Genomic DNA, 18,721 nt, shown 5'->3' on the forward strand with positions numbered 1-18,721 from the left:
TAGTACTTTGTGATATGCATATAAAATGCTACACGAGGCAAGGACAGACTATTTTGTCTTAAAAACACACACACACACACACACACACACACACACACACACACAAATTTAATAATGTGAGCTTTTCACAGCCAAGACGCAGCTGGGACAGCAATAGTATAGATTGTTCAGACTATAGTGGAAGATTAAAAAAAAGAACCGGCGGGTATTAGAAGTCACCCCAGAACTGACCCTACTGAACACCTTCCAATAATAATGCCCACTTACATTATAAAGAGCTCATAACCCACCTACTCTCAGCAGCCAGAAGCATCCTAACCAGACACTGGAGAGAACTGTTAGGAGTAAACATGGACCAATAGTATCAAATTGTATGGGAAACGGCCTTACTAGAAAAGCTAACTAAAAAACTGAAACTGACATGGGGACAAATGGAGGAAGACACTTTCACTCTGGTATGGTTCCCCTTCATCACAAACATAGCCCAACAAGACAACAACAAGAATCCACTGACAGCATATGAATCAATACAGCTAACCTGATCCAAAAGTCCACTCCCTCACAGTCACACACACATAAACAAATATCACTATAGCCAACCAACCAACCAACCAACCTTCAACCTCTCTCACCACCAAGGAAAGATAACAAGTGAATAGAAAGAGAACCTACACAAGTGACTCTGACACAAAACCCCACACATACACTAAGTAGAAGAATAGAAGCATTCCCACCCTCCACCCCTCTTTACTTCCCAGCCTTATACTGCATGCAACACTAATGTCTCACAACAAATGAAACTGATCTGTAGAAAAAACAATGCATATATTTTTGTAAACTAAGAAATCTTTAATAAAAATGATTATATATTTTTAAAAGATTCAGCGCACACCTATATATAGATCACAGATAGACCATAGAACTTAGTGTGTGTGTACACAGAGATAGAGTTCTGTGTGTAGAACCTCTTTCTTCTTTTACTCTTCATATCTTCTGTGTTCAGCATGCGGGTTGTAGTCTTAAACAACATTAAACTATGAATCAGTAAAATGCTCTCTTTTTTGCATTCCCTGTTGTTGCTGACAGGGAACTCTTCATGATCCACTTCAATTAGGTACTCAAAAGTTACCAAATGTTTTGTCATCTGGACTAAAACATGGATATGTTGTCTATGTATTACCTCATTTGCTCAGCAATTCTAGTATCAATCAACTTAGTACACTGGCATTCGGTTAAAATGCATTTTAAAAACTGTTCCTTCAGATTAGTTAAAGTATACTGTGCATTTATACCCCACCTTGGAAACTTATTGAAGAGCATGACATAAAACCCTAAAATACATGACATACATGGAATAGGAATTCCCATCTGTGTAGCTTAGTGTGAAAAATACAACTATTTTATTAACTTGCAGATAAGCAAGTAAAAAAGTATTTCTAGATAATCCATTTATAATGCCGTATACTCTGCAAATGTCACTCATTAAATGCATGACATCCATCCATTTTTTACAGCAGTGTTTCTTGAGTTGCATTTTCCAAGCATGTAAATTGCAATTTTGTGTTGCTGAGAATGTGAAATTCTCCCACCAGACAGCACTACCATTGTTAATGCAATTGCTATGTGGAACATAGTTACATAGACAAGCAGGAAGCACCTGTTTGATAATCCAAATGTGACCAAAGGTAGCTAATAACTGATCGGGGGAATATATAGGTTGCACATTAATTAAATTTGTGTCAATAAACAACAAAATAAACTGGAGGTTGCAAAAGAAAAAGAAAAATGATTCAGGATTGTAGGCATATGTGTAAACAACATTGGGAGAGATTTAATTTAGATAAGCTCAGAGCTGTGCTACTAAGCAATACTAATTCCAGGATAAAGAAACAGAAACATGATTGCTTGTTAATGATTGGTAGATTTGAGAAGACATTTGAATCTTAATAATAGAAAAATGAAACATTTGGAAGAAGTATGCCACAGTTTCTAATAAATATAGTGAAACTTCTGTGCTTATTGCTACACTTGGACTGTCATATCTCTGTATTATAATCCAAGATGTGAATGAATTTCAGAGGTGGATTTAGGGGAGCACAGCCAGTTCGATTGCACAGGGCAGTGAACCTCAGGGACAGTGCAACTATTATTAAGAATGGAGTACAAGAAGCAGCCGCTTGGCTCTTCCTTGGCACAAGTGAAATGTGCAAATTCACATGAATGCACAGCCACAAATCTCAGGCTGCAATCGTAAAAATGGGGTCAGGTCCATTGAGCAAGTGGGACTTGCATAGGATTGTTCTATTAGTCTTAAATCCTCAGTTGTTTTTAAAGTCAAATGTCACTGCACATACTAAGGGGACTGTCAATAGGGCTAAAAAATAAAAAGATTGCCTGCATTGTCCCTTTAAGTAAAACAAAAATGGCGTCAGGGCAGCCACAGATCTGGGAAACAGACTGCATACAGGTACAAGAACTCTGGAAGCACCTTTGAAGGGGCTAGTGGTTACATTAAAATTGAGGAACAGGGAAAAACAGTGATTTGGGGGGCATCTTATTGGGCCTGCACCTAATTGGGTCACTACAGAACTTAGTGTTAATATACTTGGAACAGTTAATCTACCATGCCTCTCCACGCTAGTAGTATTAAGACTTTGAATATATAGAAAGTTACACCATGTGCTTGTTTTTTGTATTTTTTATTTTCATAGCTGCAAAGCCCAAAGAAATCTGAATTCATTCTTTGCCATTGTTATGGGTCTCAACACTGCATCCGTCAGTCGGCTTTCTCAGACCTGGGAGGTAATACAAGTATTTTGTTTTTGAAATTCATTAAAATTCTTGTTTTAGCTTGCAGCCCACAGGCCAACCTTGGCACACCTAGGAGGCCAATTTGGTTCATGAGGTCATTTCCCCCAAATCACACCCACCCACTCTCCAGCTGACATCACTTGTGACATCAGCTGATGAGCAGGAGGACAGGGTTTAATCATGCAGTGATTGTGTGCCCTGTTCCCAGCAGGGAACAAGATTCTGCAGTCAAGGAAGCAAGATTTAATTTCTGCTCATTAGCAGATGAGTGGGGATTAAAGCGCTAAAGATGTTGACTTAGCAAAATACGGGGGGGGGGATAGATATATGGATGCCCCATGTGGGGTAATTGATAAAAGAATTGGCTGGATCCCCAGGTCTAAAGTATGGAGCTAAACACACTTTCCATCACAAGAGAGCCCCCAGCAGAGAATTGAAAAACACAAAATGATGCAGCACAGTTAAGTGTGGGAATAATAGTCTGATAGACCTTTAAAATAACCTGTTCTAGCCACTTATAGCACTTTCCCCCCCTCTCACAATAAACAGACCACACAGTTAGTAAGTTTAAATACTTTACTTACAAATGCCAAAGGTTGGAGTCATATGTTGTCTCATGCAGAACACAGGTAGAAATACTGGGTTTACAAAATACAGAAATAGCTCTAAGTATGCGGTCTAAGCATGTAGCGAGCAAACTCAGGCTTGTCCTATCTTGGCGAGTTCACATGATGAAAGAAAATGAACAAAGGAGAAAACTTAACTTCCTTTCAGGTGAGGGCTGTGACCTAGCTGATTCTAGGAATACATTTCTGTGGTCTTAACCCCTTCGTGCCTTAACTATGCCTAAGCTTGCTAGTTATGTTTGATGGCAATTTCCCACAAAGACCAGAGTTGTTTGAAGGCTTAAGAGGGTATGGTAGAACCCTTCCAAGCGGCTCTGCCCTCCCTTAGAGAGCTGTCTGTAATCCTCAAAGGGATTGTAACAGAGTCTTCTGTCACATGCTCCTGCGTTGTTGTGAAGTAGGAGAAGCTGTAACAGGAGTCATTCCCTGAGTTTGAGGGTGATGGAAGAGCCATCAGGTCAGCATGGTGCACAATCAGGTACTGAGGGCCCACTTCCAAGTGGTTCCTTTAAATCTTGGGATGACATTGGGAGATAGATGCAGAGGACACAATTCTTCCCTATTTAAAATAACAAAATCAGAAAAACTAGCTTTCCCCCTGAAACGTAGCTATCCCCACTGCTCCAAGGAGATTTTAGTATCAGTTCAAGCTAGCACTAATATACTGTTGATACGTTTTACTTTTTTAAATGAAATAATCAGAGAGGCCTTAAGACAAATGAGGCAGACAGAGATGTTAGTGAATAAAATGAAGACAGATTTTAGGAAGCAATTATAAAAGAATTATGAGAGGGGCAGTCTCAAAATGCAAAAGGATTTGCATCACTCTTAAACATTATTCATGATGAGCAACTTGATTTTTTATGAGTTTTTTTATTATGGCTAGTCACTGAAAGAAATATTAAATACTTTTCAGCATACTTGATTCACCCCCCATCGAATCCCATTTCCTTTGATATTTTTTTGTGTATTGCAGAGAATACCTGGAAAGTTTAAGAAGCTGTTTGCTGAACTTGAAAGTTTGACAGTAAGTATACTTTCTACAGAAAAGACTTTGATTTCTCCAGCTGTTCTCTTCCAGAGCTTAATGCAGTGATTAGGAACCTGTGGCCCTCCAGATATTGTTGGACTCCAGTTCCCATCAGCGACAGCTGGGATGCCCAATGGTCAGAGATAATAGGTGTGGCAGTTCAACTAGATCTAGAGTTTCACCAGCCCTTGGTTGATGTAAACCTCATCATCTAAAGCTGGGATCCTTAGCTTTTTAGCTTACTGCAGACATATGTAGCTCCAAACTCTCTATTAGCCCCTAGAGTGAATGACCTCTTATTTCACTCAGTCAGTCCTCTTTCTTTGAGAAACATTTATCTGCCTCATTTTCCAAGGAAACCTTTTATAGTTAAAGCATATTGAGCTTGTGGGTGTGTAACAGATTACAAATTGCCATGCTTTAGAAAGGGTATTGATTTTCTTCTTTCCTTTCATCGCAATCAAATTGTTTTGGTAGGACCCTTCCTTGAATCACAAAGCCTACAGAGATGCATTCAAGAAAATGAAGTCACCGAAAATCCCCTTCATGCCTTTGCTCCTTAAAGGTAATACAGTTTGTCCACATTAAACATCTTCCTAACATTATGTATGAGTACCAAATGGGTGAGATAAATTTTTAAGCGTATTGCTGCTGTTCTGTGCAGTTTACCAGCGAGTGCAAGGGTAACTGAATGCAGTGCAGCTGTGCATATTGATAATAGATATATGTTGCACATTATGGACGGAGAAACCAAGGATCAAGAAAAGAGATTATGTGCTGACAAGAGTGGCAGCAGAGAGGGTGAATAATGGAACTGTAAGATAAGATGAGACCTAAGATAGCGTCTAGAAACCCTTTTGTTCTTCAGCTGAGAATTCAAAAGTTAGCTTAATAAAAAGCCGTTCTTTTCCTGTTTCTGTCGTCCAATAAGTGAGATGTCCTGATTAAGGAGAGCGCATATTCAAAAGTAAAATTCCACCCTACTGTAGGCTGGCCATCTTTAATTCTGATAGGTTCCCTGCTCCCCCCTTTTTCTGATGACCCTGGGATTTTGCTGTGCTTTTTTCATGACCGCTGATCTTCTGTTGCACCTTTTGCTGCCTTCAGCCTTGGATGATGGAGGCTACAATTAGGAGGGCCCATAGCTCAGCTGTACAGAATATGCTTTGCATTCATCCTCAATCTTCAGTATCTTCATTTAAAAAATAAAGAGAAATATTGGAGCCCCACTGCTGGTCAAAAGCGAGCGTACAGATTTAAATGAACCAATGATCTAATTCAGTGTAAGGCAGTGCTATTTTAAGGCATAACCGCAGCTCAGTAACAGCATGCTTTGAATGCAGAAGCTGCAGGCTTCCATACCTGGTAGGTCTGGGACAGGCTGCTTGAGAGCTACTTGTCCATGTTGCAGACAGTACCAGGCAAGATGGACCTATGGACTGCCTCTTCATAAAGCATCTTGCTCAGTTCCTGCCGCCTCAGGCCTTAACTAGCAATGCTAAGCCAAAATTCTCAGCAGCATGTCATGCTCTGTTTTGTGCCTGTGATCTTGTAGTCCCTACAGGCTATGGATAATGGATATAGGTCACACTTGGGTGCATCTTTTAACGGAACACATTGCAGTGCCTGCAATTCTGCTAGCACTCGGCTTCTTCCAATAGCTCTATCCTACGATTTATAATCGGCCTTTGTTTCTATCTTCTCTAACCACCCCGCCCCTCTTTTCTGGAAAGCTATTTGTAGAGACTCCTTTGAGTCACCACGAACGGCCTCGGCTGCCTTTTTCCCTTTTCTGTAGGCAAAGGGATTAAAGCCCTTTGGCATATCTTCATATAAAGAAACATCTCCTTAGCACAATGGGATTCATTGTTTGAGAGTGTTAACATATTGCAATGAAGTCTTTACTTATAAAGTCATCATTGAAGAGGCTGTGTTTTAGGGCACAATCTTTAAAGAAAAAAAAGTCTAAAGGTCAGGGTCAAGGTCAGCACAGCCACCTACAATGTTGTGTGGCTTAAATGGGTTTTGTGAGCCATGCCCAGTTACAGTTGTTTTAGGGTATCTAGAAATTTTACCTCTTTGCCATGACTGGAACGTGCACATACCTGGTATATCTGAGGGTGATGACATTTCCTCCTTTGGATGCCTCATCTTTTTTCATTCTCCTTGGGCACTATGTGTGTGTGTGTGTTTCTTTCTGTCTGTGTCTGTGTTAGTATATGCCCAGTACTAAATTATTATTGAGGCCTGGTATTAACACCCATAGCACTCCTGCAAAGAAGTCTGTCCCTCTTGACATTTCTAAGTTGCTGGATTCTGTGTCCTCTTTGACGTACCTCCATGATGCTCCAAAAATAACCATGTCCCACTGCTTTTCTCCATCCCACCAGGTTTCCATTTTGTAAGCTGTTTCTATGCTCTATTTTAGACCAGTCCCCTCAACCTGCCCATCTTCACTTGGAGGCTTCTAGCATTAGCACAGGAATGCATTTATCGTCTTGTCTGTCTCTGCAGATGTCTTTGGGGCATATGTTTCATCACCAGAGTGCTTTGGCTTCTTTCAATGTACTTCCAATGCTTAGTTCTCTGGACAGTTTTTGAATATTTTCATCCTCACTTCTGGAGGATGATTTTTCCCAAACTGGATACTTCTCATCTCCTATCGGCTTTTCCGCAGCAGTCATTTTAAAAGCAGCTGTGCCTTTTTTCTTTTTTATATGAAGTACTTTCCTCCTCCCCAGCAGCCTTGAGAAGTGTGGGAGGGAATTAACACCTTTTAAGTAAGAGTAAGTAAAGCAGGTGTCGGAAAGGAAATTTGAAATAACCCCTTTCTTAAATAGGTAAAAAGTACCTCAACAACAATACCCCTTTTAAAGTAATTGAATTTCTACAGCAAACTCTGTTGTTTCACAGACAGTGCTTTTGAAAATCTCGCTGATTTTTCAAATATTTAATAAAACACTGTTTTGCTCTTTACAATACAGCTCAGATGCAATTTTCTGCTCCACTGAATTTATCCAGGCTCATAGTTGTTGGCAGCAAAGCAAATTTCTATCCTTTTTTTTTTCATTCTTTCTCCTCCCTCCCTGTTCCTCATAAGGCTTTTACTTCAGTCTTTAAAGTTTTTTTAATAAAAAAAAAAGCACACTTCAGGCTTTTCAGCGGAATGCCTTATTTATTAGCATTGACAGTAACAATTTCACCTTCTCCATTTTGCCTTAGTGACAGGGCAGGCAAGGCATTGCAGCGGGGAGTGTAGAATATGCAATGTTGGCACCTGAGTCTAGGAGGTGAGGTTGACAGAAAGCACAGCAGTGTGGAAAGAGTGGAAAAGTGAGCATCAACCAAGGCATCCTGTTTCAAAGGGACCAGTTCTGAAAAGTTTAAGAAAGCAAAGGAACGCATTAGTGGTCTTGGTCTTTGCAGTGTTGCAGCCCTTTGTTTATGCTAACGTCTGAAGAAAAATCCAATAGGAAGTAGGTAGCCGATTGATGCTGTTTATATTGTACTGCTAAATTTGTATATGTGGGTGTGTTCCTTACAAAAAAAAGGGGGGGGACCACCCTTCTCTATAAACAGGTATGCCTGTTTGTTCACTCCGACCCTTAACCAGAAGATGAGAGCCAGTGTGGTGTAGTGGTTAAGATCAGTGGACTCATAATCTGGTGAACCGGGTTCGCTTTCCCGCTCCTCCACATGCAGCTGCTAGGTGACCTTGGGCCAGTCACACTTCTCTGAAGTCTCTCAGCCTCACTCACAGAGTGTTTGTTGTGGGGGAGGAAGAGAAAGGAGATTGTAAGCCGCTTTGAGACTCCTTAAGGGGAGTGAAAGGTGGGATATCAAGTTCAAACTCTTCTTCTTCTTGTTGTTCTGCTGCTGCTGCCATGTACAGATGTGCTCTTTAGGGTGCTAGGTGGCTTCTTTCAGGATAGTCAGCTTTTGCCCAGAAGCCTCCAGCTACTGATCTTAAAAGTTGGACAAATTTCCTGTTTGTTTTAAAGCAGTGGTTCCCAAACTTTTTTTTTGGCCATGCCCCACCTACGCATCTCTACAATCCTGATTCTCCCCCTCCCCCCCCCCGGTGACATATAATTCTTAATATTCAAAAAGTGAACGCCTATTCACATGGAGGAAGCCTGAAAGACCATTAACTTGGTCTAACACATTCTCAAATTGCCCCCTTTAAAAATCAAATCGTCCCCTGTGGGGTGTGTGCCCCATGTTGGGAACCATGGTTTTAAAGTAAAGGAGATGTGTGCTTCAGCTGTGGAGAGGGGGGAAGAACACATATTTTAAAGACTTGGAAGGACTGAAAAAGTCGAAATTCACAAATTCTGGTTTCCTAGATGAATTCTTCAGCAAATAATTCAATAATGTACAGAGGGTTGTAGAGTTGGAACGAACCCCAAGAGTCATCTTAGTCCAACTCCCTACAGTGCAGGAATCCCAGCAAAAGAATCCCTGACAAATGGCCATCCAGCCTTTGTTTAAAAACATACAATGAAGCAGAGTCTACCACCTTCTGAGGTGGTCCATGCCACTGTCAAATCGCTCTTATAGTAAGAAAGTTCTTCCTAATGGTCAGTCAGAATCTCTTGTAATGTAAAAAAAGAGAAAAGTACCTAATGTGCATGATTTCATCAAGAAATTGACAATACATGAACTTCTGCTTTTCCAATACTGTTTCTCTCCCCCCCCCCCAGTTCTTTAAAATTTGAGGCTTTCCCCTTACTCAGAGTTTTTCACCGATCAGTTCAGAGAAAATCTAAGAAGAATGGAACACTGTGTTACATTACTGTCACTATTTCATGCCATGTAGCGTAAAAATGGGGGACATTTATTTATTATATTTATTAAATTTCTATACCACCCTTCAACCAAGAATCACAGTGCAGTTTACAAATTTTGATGTTTGCCTTGTTTTTTTTTAGATGTAACATTTATACATGAAGGGAATAAAACTTTTCTGGATAACCTTGTTAACTTTGAAAAGCTGGTAGGTAACATTTTCTGTTTTTAAGTCCAATATTGTGGCAGGACGGAAGGCTTGCTACATTGTCACTTATCCACCTTCCATTTTTGTTTTGTTTTGTTTTGTTAATTCTAGTTTTTCTGAATAGTGTTTCTTTAGAAGCAGGGATACTGTTTATTCCTCATTTGATTCTGCTTTCCATTGAGAGTTTCTACAATAACAGTAGGATAATGAGCTTTTAACCAAAGGTTCAGCTAGATGCTATTTTATTATATTTTCAAAGATTGGACACAAGATTAGTCCAATAAAAAAATAAATCTGCATAAGAAAAAATCATAATATAAATTCCAGTTTGTTGTTTTCACTAGTGTCAGGTGATAATATTTCTTGCAGACTTTGGGTTGCCTGTCTACAAGCGGAACTGCATATTGTGTTGTGATATTTTGGGCAGGCGTATGTTTAATTTATTACATTTATATTACAATTTTTGTCTGCCAATGAGCTTATAAAATAGTATCTGCATTTAATTAAGTACTTTCTTGCCCAAATACATTTAACTCTGACTACAACTTTATTGATCTCTCTTTAAATGTGTCACATTAGCACGAAAAGTAAAATAACCCTTGATGCACACATTATTGTGACTTTATCCCCAGCATTTAGGTCTTCAACATACTTTGCAAATTTTATTGCTGCTGCTATCTTAAGAGGCAAATCTGCTGCAGGGCAGTAGGGTGTCACAGATAAGAAGGTGGCAAGCCAACAGTTCTGCCATTAAGCAAAGGTTGTCTTAACGTTCTTTGCAAGAGGGGGAAGCAAGATGGCTGGTGTGGGGAGCACAGCCTGCAAGAAAGCATGCTCCCAGGCGTGCCGTATGGCTAGAAAACAGGATTAGTTATTGAGAGCAGGGCACAACAATGGAGAAATCAAGTGAAAGACACATTCTTTCATCCTGCTCCCAGAGTAAAGGGACCCATGACCGTTAGGTCCTGTTGTGGACAACTCTGGGGCTGCGGCGCTCATCTCGCTTTACTGACCGAGGGAGCCGACGTATAGCTGCCAGGTCATGCTGCCAGCATGACTAAGCCGCTTCTGGCAAACCAGAGCAGTGCACGGAAATGCCGTGTACCTTCCCTTCCGGAGCAGTACCTATTTATCTACTTGCACTTCTTGGGGTGCTTTCTAACTGCTAGGTTGGCAGGAGCAGGGACCGAGCAACGGGAGCTCACCCTGTTGCAGGGATTCAAACCGCCAACCTTCTGATCGGCAAGCCCAAGAGGCTCAGTGATTTAGACCACAGCATCACCTCCCGCGTCCTGCTCCCAGAGTATAAAAGGACAAAAACTGAAGACTCGTAGCTGCTTTGAAGTTTATATTAATACTGCCACAAATGGCATGTTTTTGCACCAGGCAGAAAACTAGGAAGAGCTGCTCTCTTGAATCTCAGGGAGGAGCCTCATTATGAGTTCTTGGTGGCTTGTCTGGCAAACAGGGGAAATTCAGAGCCACATTATCAGAAATATGATTTGCACATTGGTAATCTGGCATTTCCACAGATCTATTCCATTCAACAGAATTTTTATAACTCACAACTGTGGCATGATCTATATTATGCCAAACAAAACAGGGGCTATTTTTTTAGTAGGCAATCAGTTTTTCTTCTTCTTTGGAAGCTAGGCAGTTTGTGCTTTTTTTATATATATAATATCACTAGTGAGAGCTAATTTCAGACAGGTTGCTTCAAGGTTAGCTACTAATAATTGTTTGGGTCTAGTTGAATGTCTCCTCTGCTTATATTGCAATTGTGATCAAATAATAATTGCAGGAAAACGTTATGGACCAAGCCCTCAGCTGGAGCAAATCAATGTAGCTTCATGAATCTATGCCAGTTCATATCAGCCCAAGATCCAATCATACATGTGCAATGAAATTGGAAAGGTTTTCCTCTCTCTAATCGGTGCAGCCATCTGTGACCTATATTGCCTAAGAAAAGAACAGCATAGGAATGAACTCTTTTTAAATAACTATTCATACTAAACTATTGCAATTCCAGAGGCATACTGGGTAGAATGTTTTCTCTGAAGTTAAGAATTCTCTTCCTTCTTATGTCATGCCATCTAATCCCCATTTAGATAGAAGCTTCATTCATTTGAATGTCATTTCACTAATGGAAAAAATGTGGGGCCTGCCTGGATTGCTAGTCATTTTTGTAAACAATGCTGATGTTAACACACACATACTGAATTCTTATACCACAGATACATGCAGAATTCAGATAATTTCCCACTGCTCCTATAATGTATCAAAGCAGCCCTGAATCAATGCTTGAAGTTATCCATGATAGCTTTCTCTTAGAAGATCTTACATTTTCACATCTCCCCCCAAAAAATCTGGAAATGGGAAGAGAATATGGCTTGCCTCCCATGCTAAAGGAAAGGTTATGCCTGCTCTTCTTGTACAGCTACCAGAGTAGCTTTTTTGTAAAAAAAATAAATTATTCTATTGGATTAATATTCAGTGGTGCCTTTTGTATATTATCTTCACAGCACATGATTGCAGACACAGTCCGGTCTTTGAGACACTGCAGACACAACCAGTATGGTGAGTAAAGATTTCTCTCTTTAGCTAAGCTTTGAGCAAATATAAAAACCTTCCTCATAGCAGGTCTCTCTGACCAGACCATATGACAGCAATAAACCATTTTTTTGGCCAAAGCAACAGAGACTTATGGTGGGCATCTTAAAGACTATTCACTGTAGCATAAGCTTGAGAAATACAACTGAACCAGTACATCTGGCGTTTACATACACCATTGTTTATTGTTTGTTGACTGCTTAGAAATAATCCTATGAATGAACTAAAAGGATTTATGCTGAAAAGGGATCAACTTTCTTGTTTGATGCAATCTTTTTTTGTTCATATTTTCAATTTTGTTCATATTATTCATGATAGAGGCTATTTGTCTGAGATGATAGACCTTTTCTACACATATAGAGAATGTATGCATAGGCAAGTTACTTGCTAGCTTAGAGGTCATCTGAGGAGAGGAGATATGCAGAGCTAATCGCCTTAGGCCCAGGTGAAATTAGAAGTCTTGAAGAGTCACCATCCTCAGCCATATCTGTTTAATTGATTATCATAGTTAGTCTGGAAATAAACTTCTTCTTTTTTATTTGAAATGTTGACGCCTGTAGTTAATTGCATTTTGGGCATGAGTTCAGGGGGAAGAAGCTGTAAAGTAACTGATTCATTCATTCATTTTTCTTTTGTCTAGGAAATGAAGTTCCCCAAAAGGAACATCAGGAGCTGAAGCCCTACGTCCATCACTTGCACATCATCGATAACCAGCAGGTGTTGTTTGAGCTTTCTCATAGGATAGAGCCTCGCGTGTGAGTTCACGCAGATTCACATACCTGCAGCACTTTCAATTAAGTGAATGTTTATGCCAAGCATGTTGCTTCCCTTGGAGAGAGGTGAATACTGAGTTTTATCAGTAGCTGATGCCATAACAAGCACAGTCATCTCTTGCAAAGCAGAAAGAGGAGCTGTTCGCACCAGCCTTCCGGGATGAGAGAAATGCCATATGCATTCAGCTACAGACGGGGAAAGAGAGAAACAGCATTCTTCATATACAAAGACTTGACTTCTTAAAAAAAAAAAAAATCTTGGTCCAGAGTAGCTTTCAATTCAGACTCTTATCAGTGTTAAAATGGGGGGGAAAGACGACATTGTGTCACTATGAAGAAACTTTTTAGCAAGCAGCACTAGGTGTGAAAGGCACTCATAATTTGCCACACATGGATGCGCCTCACTAATCATCATAAGCTGCCAAAAGGATTGTTTGTTGCCAAAAAGAAAATAGATGAAAACAGAGAAAAAGAAGTACATACTGAGTAAACTTTCCTGGGATATGTAGCAACCACTGCTGCATGAACATAAAGAATGACAACTTGTTAGAGCACAGCATACAGACTCATTCAGCCAAATTGTAGAACTGGACAAGCAGCAGGTGTTACTTCATTTTAGCAGCCTTCCCTTCTGAATGTGTTCCACAGCATAAAGCAAAATTTCACACTGTTAAACTGTTTGCAGCAACAAGTGCAGTGTTTCTACACAGGATTGAGTAGCAGAGTGCACAGTGCTTTCTTGAATGTTTCCCTCAGCTTTTTTTTTTTAATTAGAACTCCCTTTCCAATTAGTCTAATTTAGATAATCAAGCTCATGAGCCGACATGCTTATAGTTTATTACAAAAGGAATGCAGTATGCTTTACTCCTTGATATCTGTACCATAAGATTACTGCAGTTGCCTTTAGATGGGTGTAATGTGACTTCTAAGCAATGGTTAAGTAAATAAGCAAGAATCTATGAGATTGTAACAACCAGCAGCTTCCAACAGGGGGAAAGACCTCAATCACCCTTAGGTTAAATGTCACAAAAGCAAAAACATCTGTACCTCAATATTGGAGGGGTGTTCTGGAATGTTTGCCAAGGGCATTAATTATACTGCCAATGAAAACTTTTGCTAATTGAAGTAGCTCCTTTACCTACCCACTCAAGGAACTAGATTTCTGTAAGAGTCTTATGGGTCTCCAATAAAATTAGCATACAAAACTACCTGAGGGAAAGCTGGAAGAGCTACTAAGTGGCATGCCCATCAATCGTTATTATTAAGACTGAAAATGATAAATACTTTACAGCTATGTGAAACCTAACCTGCTGTGAGTGCGCACACTTCATTCTTTTTCACTTTGAAAGACCAAATAGACCTAAGGGCTTATCCACACTATTAGTTCAAACTTTCAAGCTGTGGGGCTTGAATCTGACAAGAGGCACCTTTTCATATTGTCTTGAGTAGTCAGTTTTGGTTCTTCATGTGGGTGAGAATCTCCTTGAAAGTCAAGCGCTCTTTTTGGAATCACAGTGTAGTGCAGCATAGCAGAGGATCAACTATGATGGGTCCTATCCAACAACTTTTTTGACACTTCCATAGCCACACTTCTGGCAGAAGTATAGCTCTCTAGCGAGGGAAATGTGATACTCTCTGGTGCAAAACTGGTTTGTTGAAGATACCTGAATCTGATGATTGCAGATTTATTGGGCTATATACTATCTGGAAACTTGTTTCAACTCCTTTCTCAAAAGCTTGTATCAAAGGGTCACAGCCTTTAATGTCAAAACATGAGTCAAAGGTGAACAAAGAATGACAGTAAAGGGTTGCAAGGATTTGCCTAGTGAGTGTGATAAATACGATGCAAAACAATGCATTTCACGGTGAAAAATTTATTTATATGCATCTTTATACAATATACTATTTTATAGCGGAAATGGGAACATACTTCTTGTGATACTATGCCAGACAGGAGATACTGTGGGTAAAATCTAGTGTTCTTTGAAATGTGAGTCTACTAAAGTAAATGAATCCTCCTTTTTTATTACAGCTGCTAGGGTATAATCATTCAGGAACTTTTTTCTGCACAAGCTCCTCCCCAAGGGATTGTGTCCTATTGGAAGAGAAATAAAATCAGCTTTAAGTAGTAGGGTTTTTTCAGCAGGGTGGAGATTCTTTCCAATGTATTTTGGCCTCCCCAGTACGAAAATTGTGGAAATACTGTACAGTGTAATGTAAAGACAAGATGTTTCAGAATTGTAACTATATTATGAATATGCTATACATGTTCTCCTGGCAGCTGCTTTTTTTAACCCAGTAAAAGGGAAAAACTGGCTGCCCTTTGAGTAAATATTCAGTATGCATTTATGTAGGTGGTTGCACATGTTAGAAACAATCCAGATAACCTATTTAGGCATATGAATGGAGTTTTATATGAGGTTTTCCCTAAAGCAACTCAGCTGAAGAGGCAAGGATTTTTTAAAAAACCGAAAAGCAGCTTGTCTCTTAGGCAGTGGGATTTGCTATGACAAAGAAAAAAGAGAGCTGTTGGGCTGCATGCATTATTTCCAACCGCATACATGTAAGTAGCTTTATTTTAATTGCAGTTGTTGTAAATAACCCCTTTTATGCATATAAGACTAACTTGGGGGTGGGGAACTGTCGGGCCTAATTAGTCTTAGAAGTTATCAGTTCCTCATCTGTGGTGTTGAGCCACCAGACCTTCAGGTAGTAGATCTAAACATAATAAAATGAGGTTCTCATGCCCATGTTTGCCTAAAAACACTAATGCAGAGGGGACATTGTAAGAGAGAATCAGGACATGGTTGCAAAGTTCATAGGTTATCATATATCACCTTGTCGGAAAAGTTCCCAAAGGCAGGATATAAATTTATGAAATCAAAACAAACCCTTCCCACACCTGTTATTCTTGTCAGCAAAATGCCCCTGACATCCATATGTGGGTTTTGAGACCGTAAGAAGCTTGACTGTGTGAGAAAAAATGGACTGGGGCGATTATTTGATTGATACAAGACTAGTTAACATCACACCCCACTTACTAAATCTTCACTTGTTAATGCCACCTTGCCCACACATATACATTGACTAGCATGTGTTTGCTGGTATAATGTACAGATCCTACCACAGTTAATCCTTTTTTCTTTTCTTTTTTTGCAAGGCAATAATGTATTTTCAGCTCTGGCTTCCTTGTTCAGTTGCTGATTTGAAAGTCACTTCCCAATTTCATGAGAGGACTTGTTTTGCTTATTCTTGAGTGTGGTACAATGCAAATATGTAATGATTTTAAAAAGATATTTAAATCTCTATAAGATATGGCAAAGCAGTGCTGTACTCCATAGGCAGTTTCCCTGTTGCCAGTTACTGAAGTAACGGATAACATCTTCAAGATATTCAGTGGCCAGGATTCAGGCAAAAGGACAAGCCAAAACTAAATTACGATTATTATCCCTTGTTTTCCAGAAATGAACCAGTGTTATGGACTTTGATTTGGCCTAGCATACATGAGAGATGGTTGATTGGCATATGTATAATATAAGGCCCATGAAAAAATAGGGGAATGGTATAGAACTCCCAACCTTCAGTATCAGTAGTATCAAACTTTCTTACGGTCACAAACCAGCATGAGATAAAACATAACGGATAAACTGAACACAGATGACTTAAAACAGGTAAGGAATAAAAACTAGCAATTAAAAGTAGGTTATATCAAACATACTTAAAAAGGGACAAACAGTTAAAAGCAACTCTAAGGGAGGGAGTGTGAAGGAGCACAGGTCATGCATTTTGGGCCTAGTTTGTGGCGCAAACCATCCTTCGACAAATATCCATCATGGCAGCGAAGAATCTAGCTAGCAACTGAGTGTGTAGCATTTGGGTTTTCATCCTGAAGAAGCAGGGAAGTATAAAGTTGTTCTGTGCGACCTGGGAATTTATGTATTACAGTGGTACCTCTGGTTAAGAACGTAATTCGTTCTAGAGGTCCATTCTTAACCTGAAACTGTTTTAATCTGAGGTACCACTTTAGCTAATGGGGCCTCCCGCTGCCGCCGCACGATTTCTGTTCTCATCCTGAGGTAAAATTCTTCACCCGAGGTACTACTTCCGGGTTAGCGGAGTCTGTAACCTGAAGCGTCTGTAACCCGAGGTACCACTGTATAGGCAAGATGAACCTAGCTCGTATATCTGTACTGGCAGTGAAAAAAGACATGTTCTGTTTCTAGTTGCCCAGAGCCACATGGGCCTTCCTTTTCCTCATATGGTGTCTCCTTAAAGCAGCCTTCCTGAATGGCTGAAGGGCCTGGCAGCGGACCAGAGTGAAAGCCCTTCGCTGTTTTGGAATTTCAAGGTTGGTTATATATGGCATCTGGGAGGTGAAGTGTCTTCTGGTTTCACTGATTTAAAATTTCGGGGACTTAGCTAGATTCTGTCTACCAAGTATGCAGAAACGATTGCGCTTTTTAGAATACTTTTTTAATAACGCCGACACGCACTGATACACTGTTACAAAGAAGACAGTTATTCTCAGTTGTTGTCTTACTGCTAAACAACCAAATGGTAGGGCTTCTTGAGAAGTGCACTCAGATTGCGTTCTGTTAAAATGTACAATTTTGTCTCCAGGGTTCAGCTCAGGAAAATCAGGTGTGTAAGTTTGCAGCACAGATAAGCTGTGGGCAGTGCTGATTGGTTAGTACCTGGGTCAAACCTACCTCTCCCCCATCCCTGGACCAGTTCTGCAACTTTTTTTAAAAGAAGAAAAGATTGTTGTTTTAAAGAAAAAAGGGGGGGGAGATGTCAGATGAACATAAATAAATGTACATATGGCACTTCAGAATAAAACATGGGCTGCCCTTCTGAAGCATGAGGGGAGAGTTAAGATTGATGATTGAACCAGCATTCAGGTAGGTAGTATGTATATCTTTCATTTACAAATGGGAAGGAAACTGAGAGAGCCCGCTGGGAGAAAAAACTGCTGTTATTTCTGTACATACTCTAAATCTCACTGGCTTTAATAGAAAAATGTTAACATATGCTTTATTCTCCCATTAAAATCCAGGGACTCAAGAGTCTCTAGTCCTAGACACACTCACCTGGGAGAAAGTTTCATTGAACACAGTGTGACCTATTCTGGAATTAAACCTGCATAAATTGTGCTGTAAATTAGTCTGGCTCGTTCCCCTCTGTTAATCTATATATACAGACCTCAGTAGTTGTAAGAGAGTCAGCAATTAAAACAGGGGTTAAGAATAAACAGTGTTCTGCAGCAGTACTTTGATGTACAGTCTCTTCATGAGTTTAATGTATTAGTTTCTAGTAAGCAAAGGGGAAAGCTGCAACAATTCAATGAAAAAAATGTGTTGTAAAAAAGCGACAGAGTGAGCTGTAAATATTAACCTTTTTAGCAGAGTTAAATTACTATTTATTTGCATAGCCTATTTATTGCATTCTTCTAAACACTGTTAGATACTGGGGCACTGTCAACAAATAGAGGAGAGACTACTTGCATTGTCCATTCTACCATCTCTAGAGTGCCCTCATGGTGTCAACTTGCATTAATAGTAATAGACTAGATTGCCCAAGCCAAGGTTATTTGCCTAACTTCTCAGGGACCACACCTTGTACTTATCCAACATTATTAGAACTGGTATGTATGAAATGCTCTAATTTACCAGGATCACGGTTGCCAATGTATTCCTTTACATATTTCATGCTTGTTGGCCTCTGTATATATCATTGTGTTGTGTATTTATGAGAGCTAAGAAGCAATTGCTAATAAGCAATAATTTATATGTCGAAATGGCCAAGCAATACGAAGGTAAAACTTGTAAAAGCAAATGTTAATGTTTAAACTTTTTTAATATTGCTTTTCAAAATA

At 39.7% G+C, this 18,721-nt stretch overlaps 1 protein-coding gene and 1 long non-coding RNA gene across 5 annotated transcripts in view; one reads left to right on the forward strand and one right to left on the reverse strand.

The window, feature by feature from the left end:
- The window catches only part of RAPGEF5 (Rap guanine nucleotide exchange factor 5), a 128,892-nt gene extending 115,737 nt beyond the window's left edge, over positions 1-13,155 (forward strand). For all 4 annotated transcript variants that reach the window (XM_081164459.1, XM_081164461.1, XM_081164460.1 and 1 more), the window contains 6 exons: positions 2,712-2,802; positions 4,414-4,464; positions 4,945-5,032; positions 9,399-9,463; positions 11,986-12,040; positions 12,714-13,155. In XM_081164459.1, the coding sequence (XP_081020585.1) occupies positions 2,712-2,802; positions 4,414-4,464; positions 4,945-5,032; positions 9,399-9,463; positions 11,986-12,040; positions 12,714-12,832 (469 nt within the window). In that variant the 3' untranslated portion in view covers positions 12,833-13,155. The remainder of the gene's footprint in view (positions 1-2,711; positions 2,803-4,413; positions 4,465-4,944; positions 5,033-9,398; positions 9,464-11,985; positions 12,041-12,713) is intronic.
- Positions 5,042-12,961, reverse strand: LOC308570265. The gene is made up of 3 exons (XR_014001056.1): positions 12,853-12,961; positions 11,280-11,422; positions 5,042-7,841 (listed from the first exon to the last, which is right to left on the reverse strand). It is a non-coding gene; the product is annotated as an uncharacterized lncRNA (long non-coding RNA).
- Positions 13,156-18,721: the final 5,566 nt, after the last annotated feature.

The sequence above is a fragment of the Podarcis bocagei genome (assembly GCF_964188305.1).
Source record: "Podarcis bocagei genome assembly, chromosome: 12".
NCBI classification, from domain to species: Eukaryota; Metazoa; Chordata; class Lepidosauria; order Squamata; family Lacertidae; genus Podarcis; species Podarcis bocagei.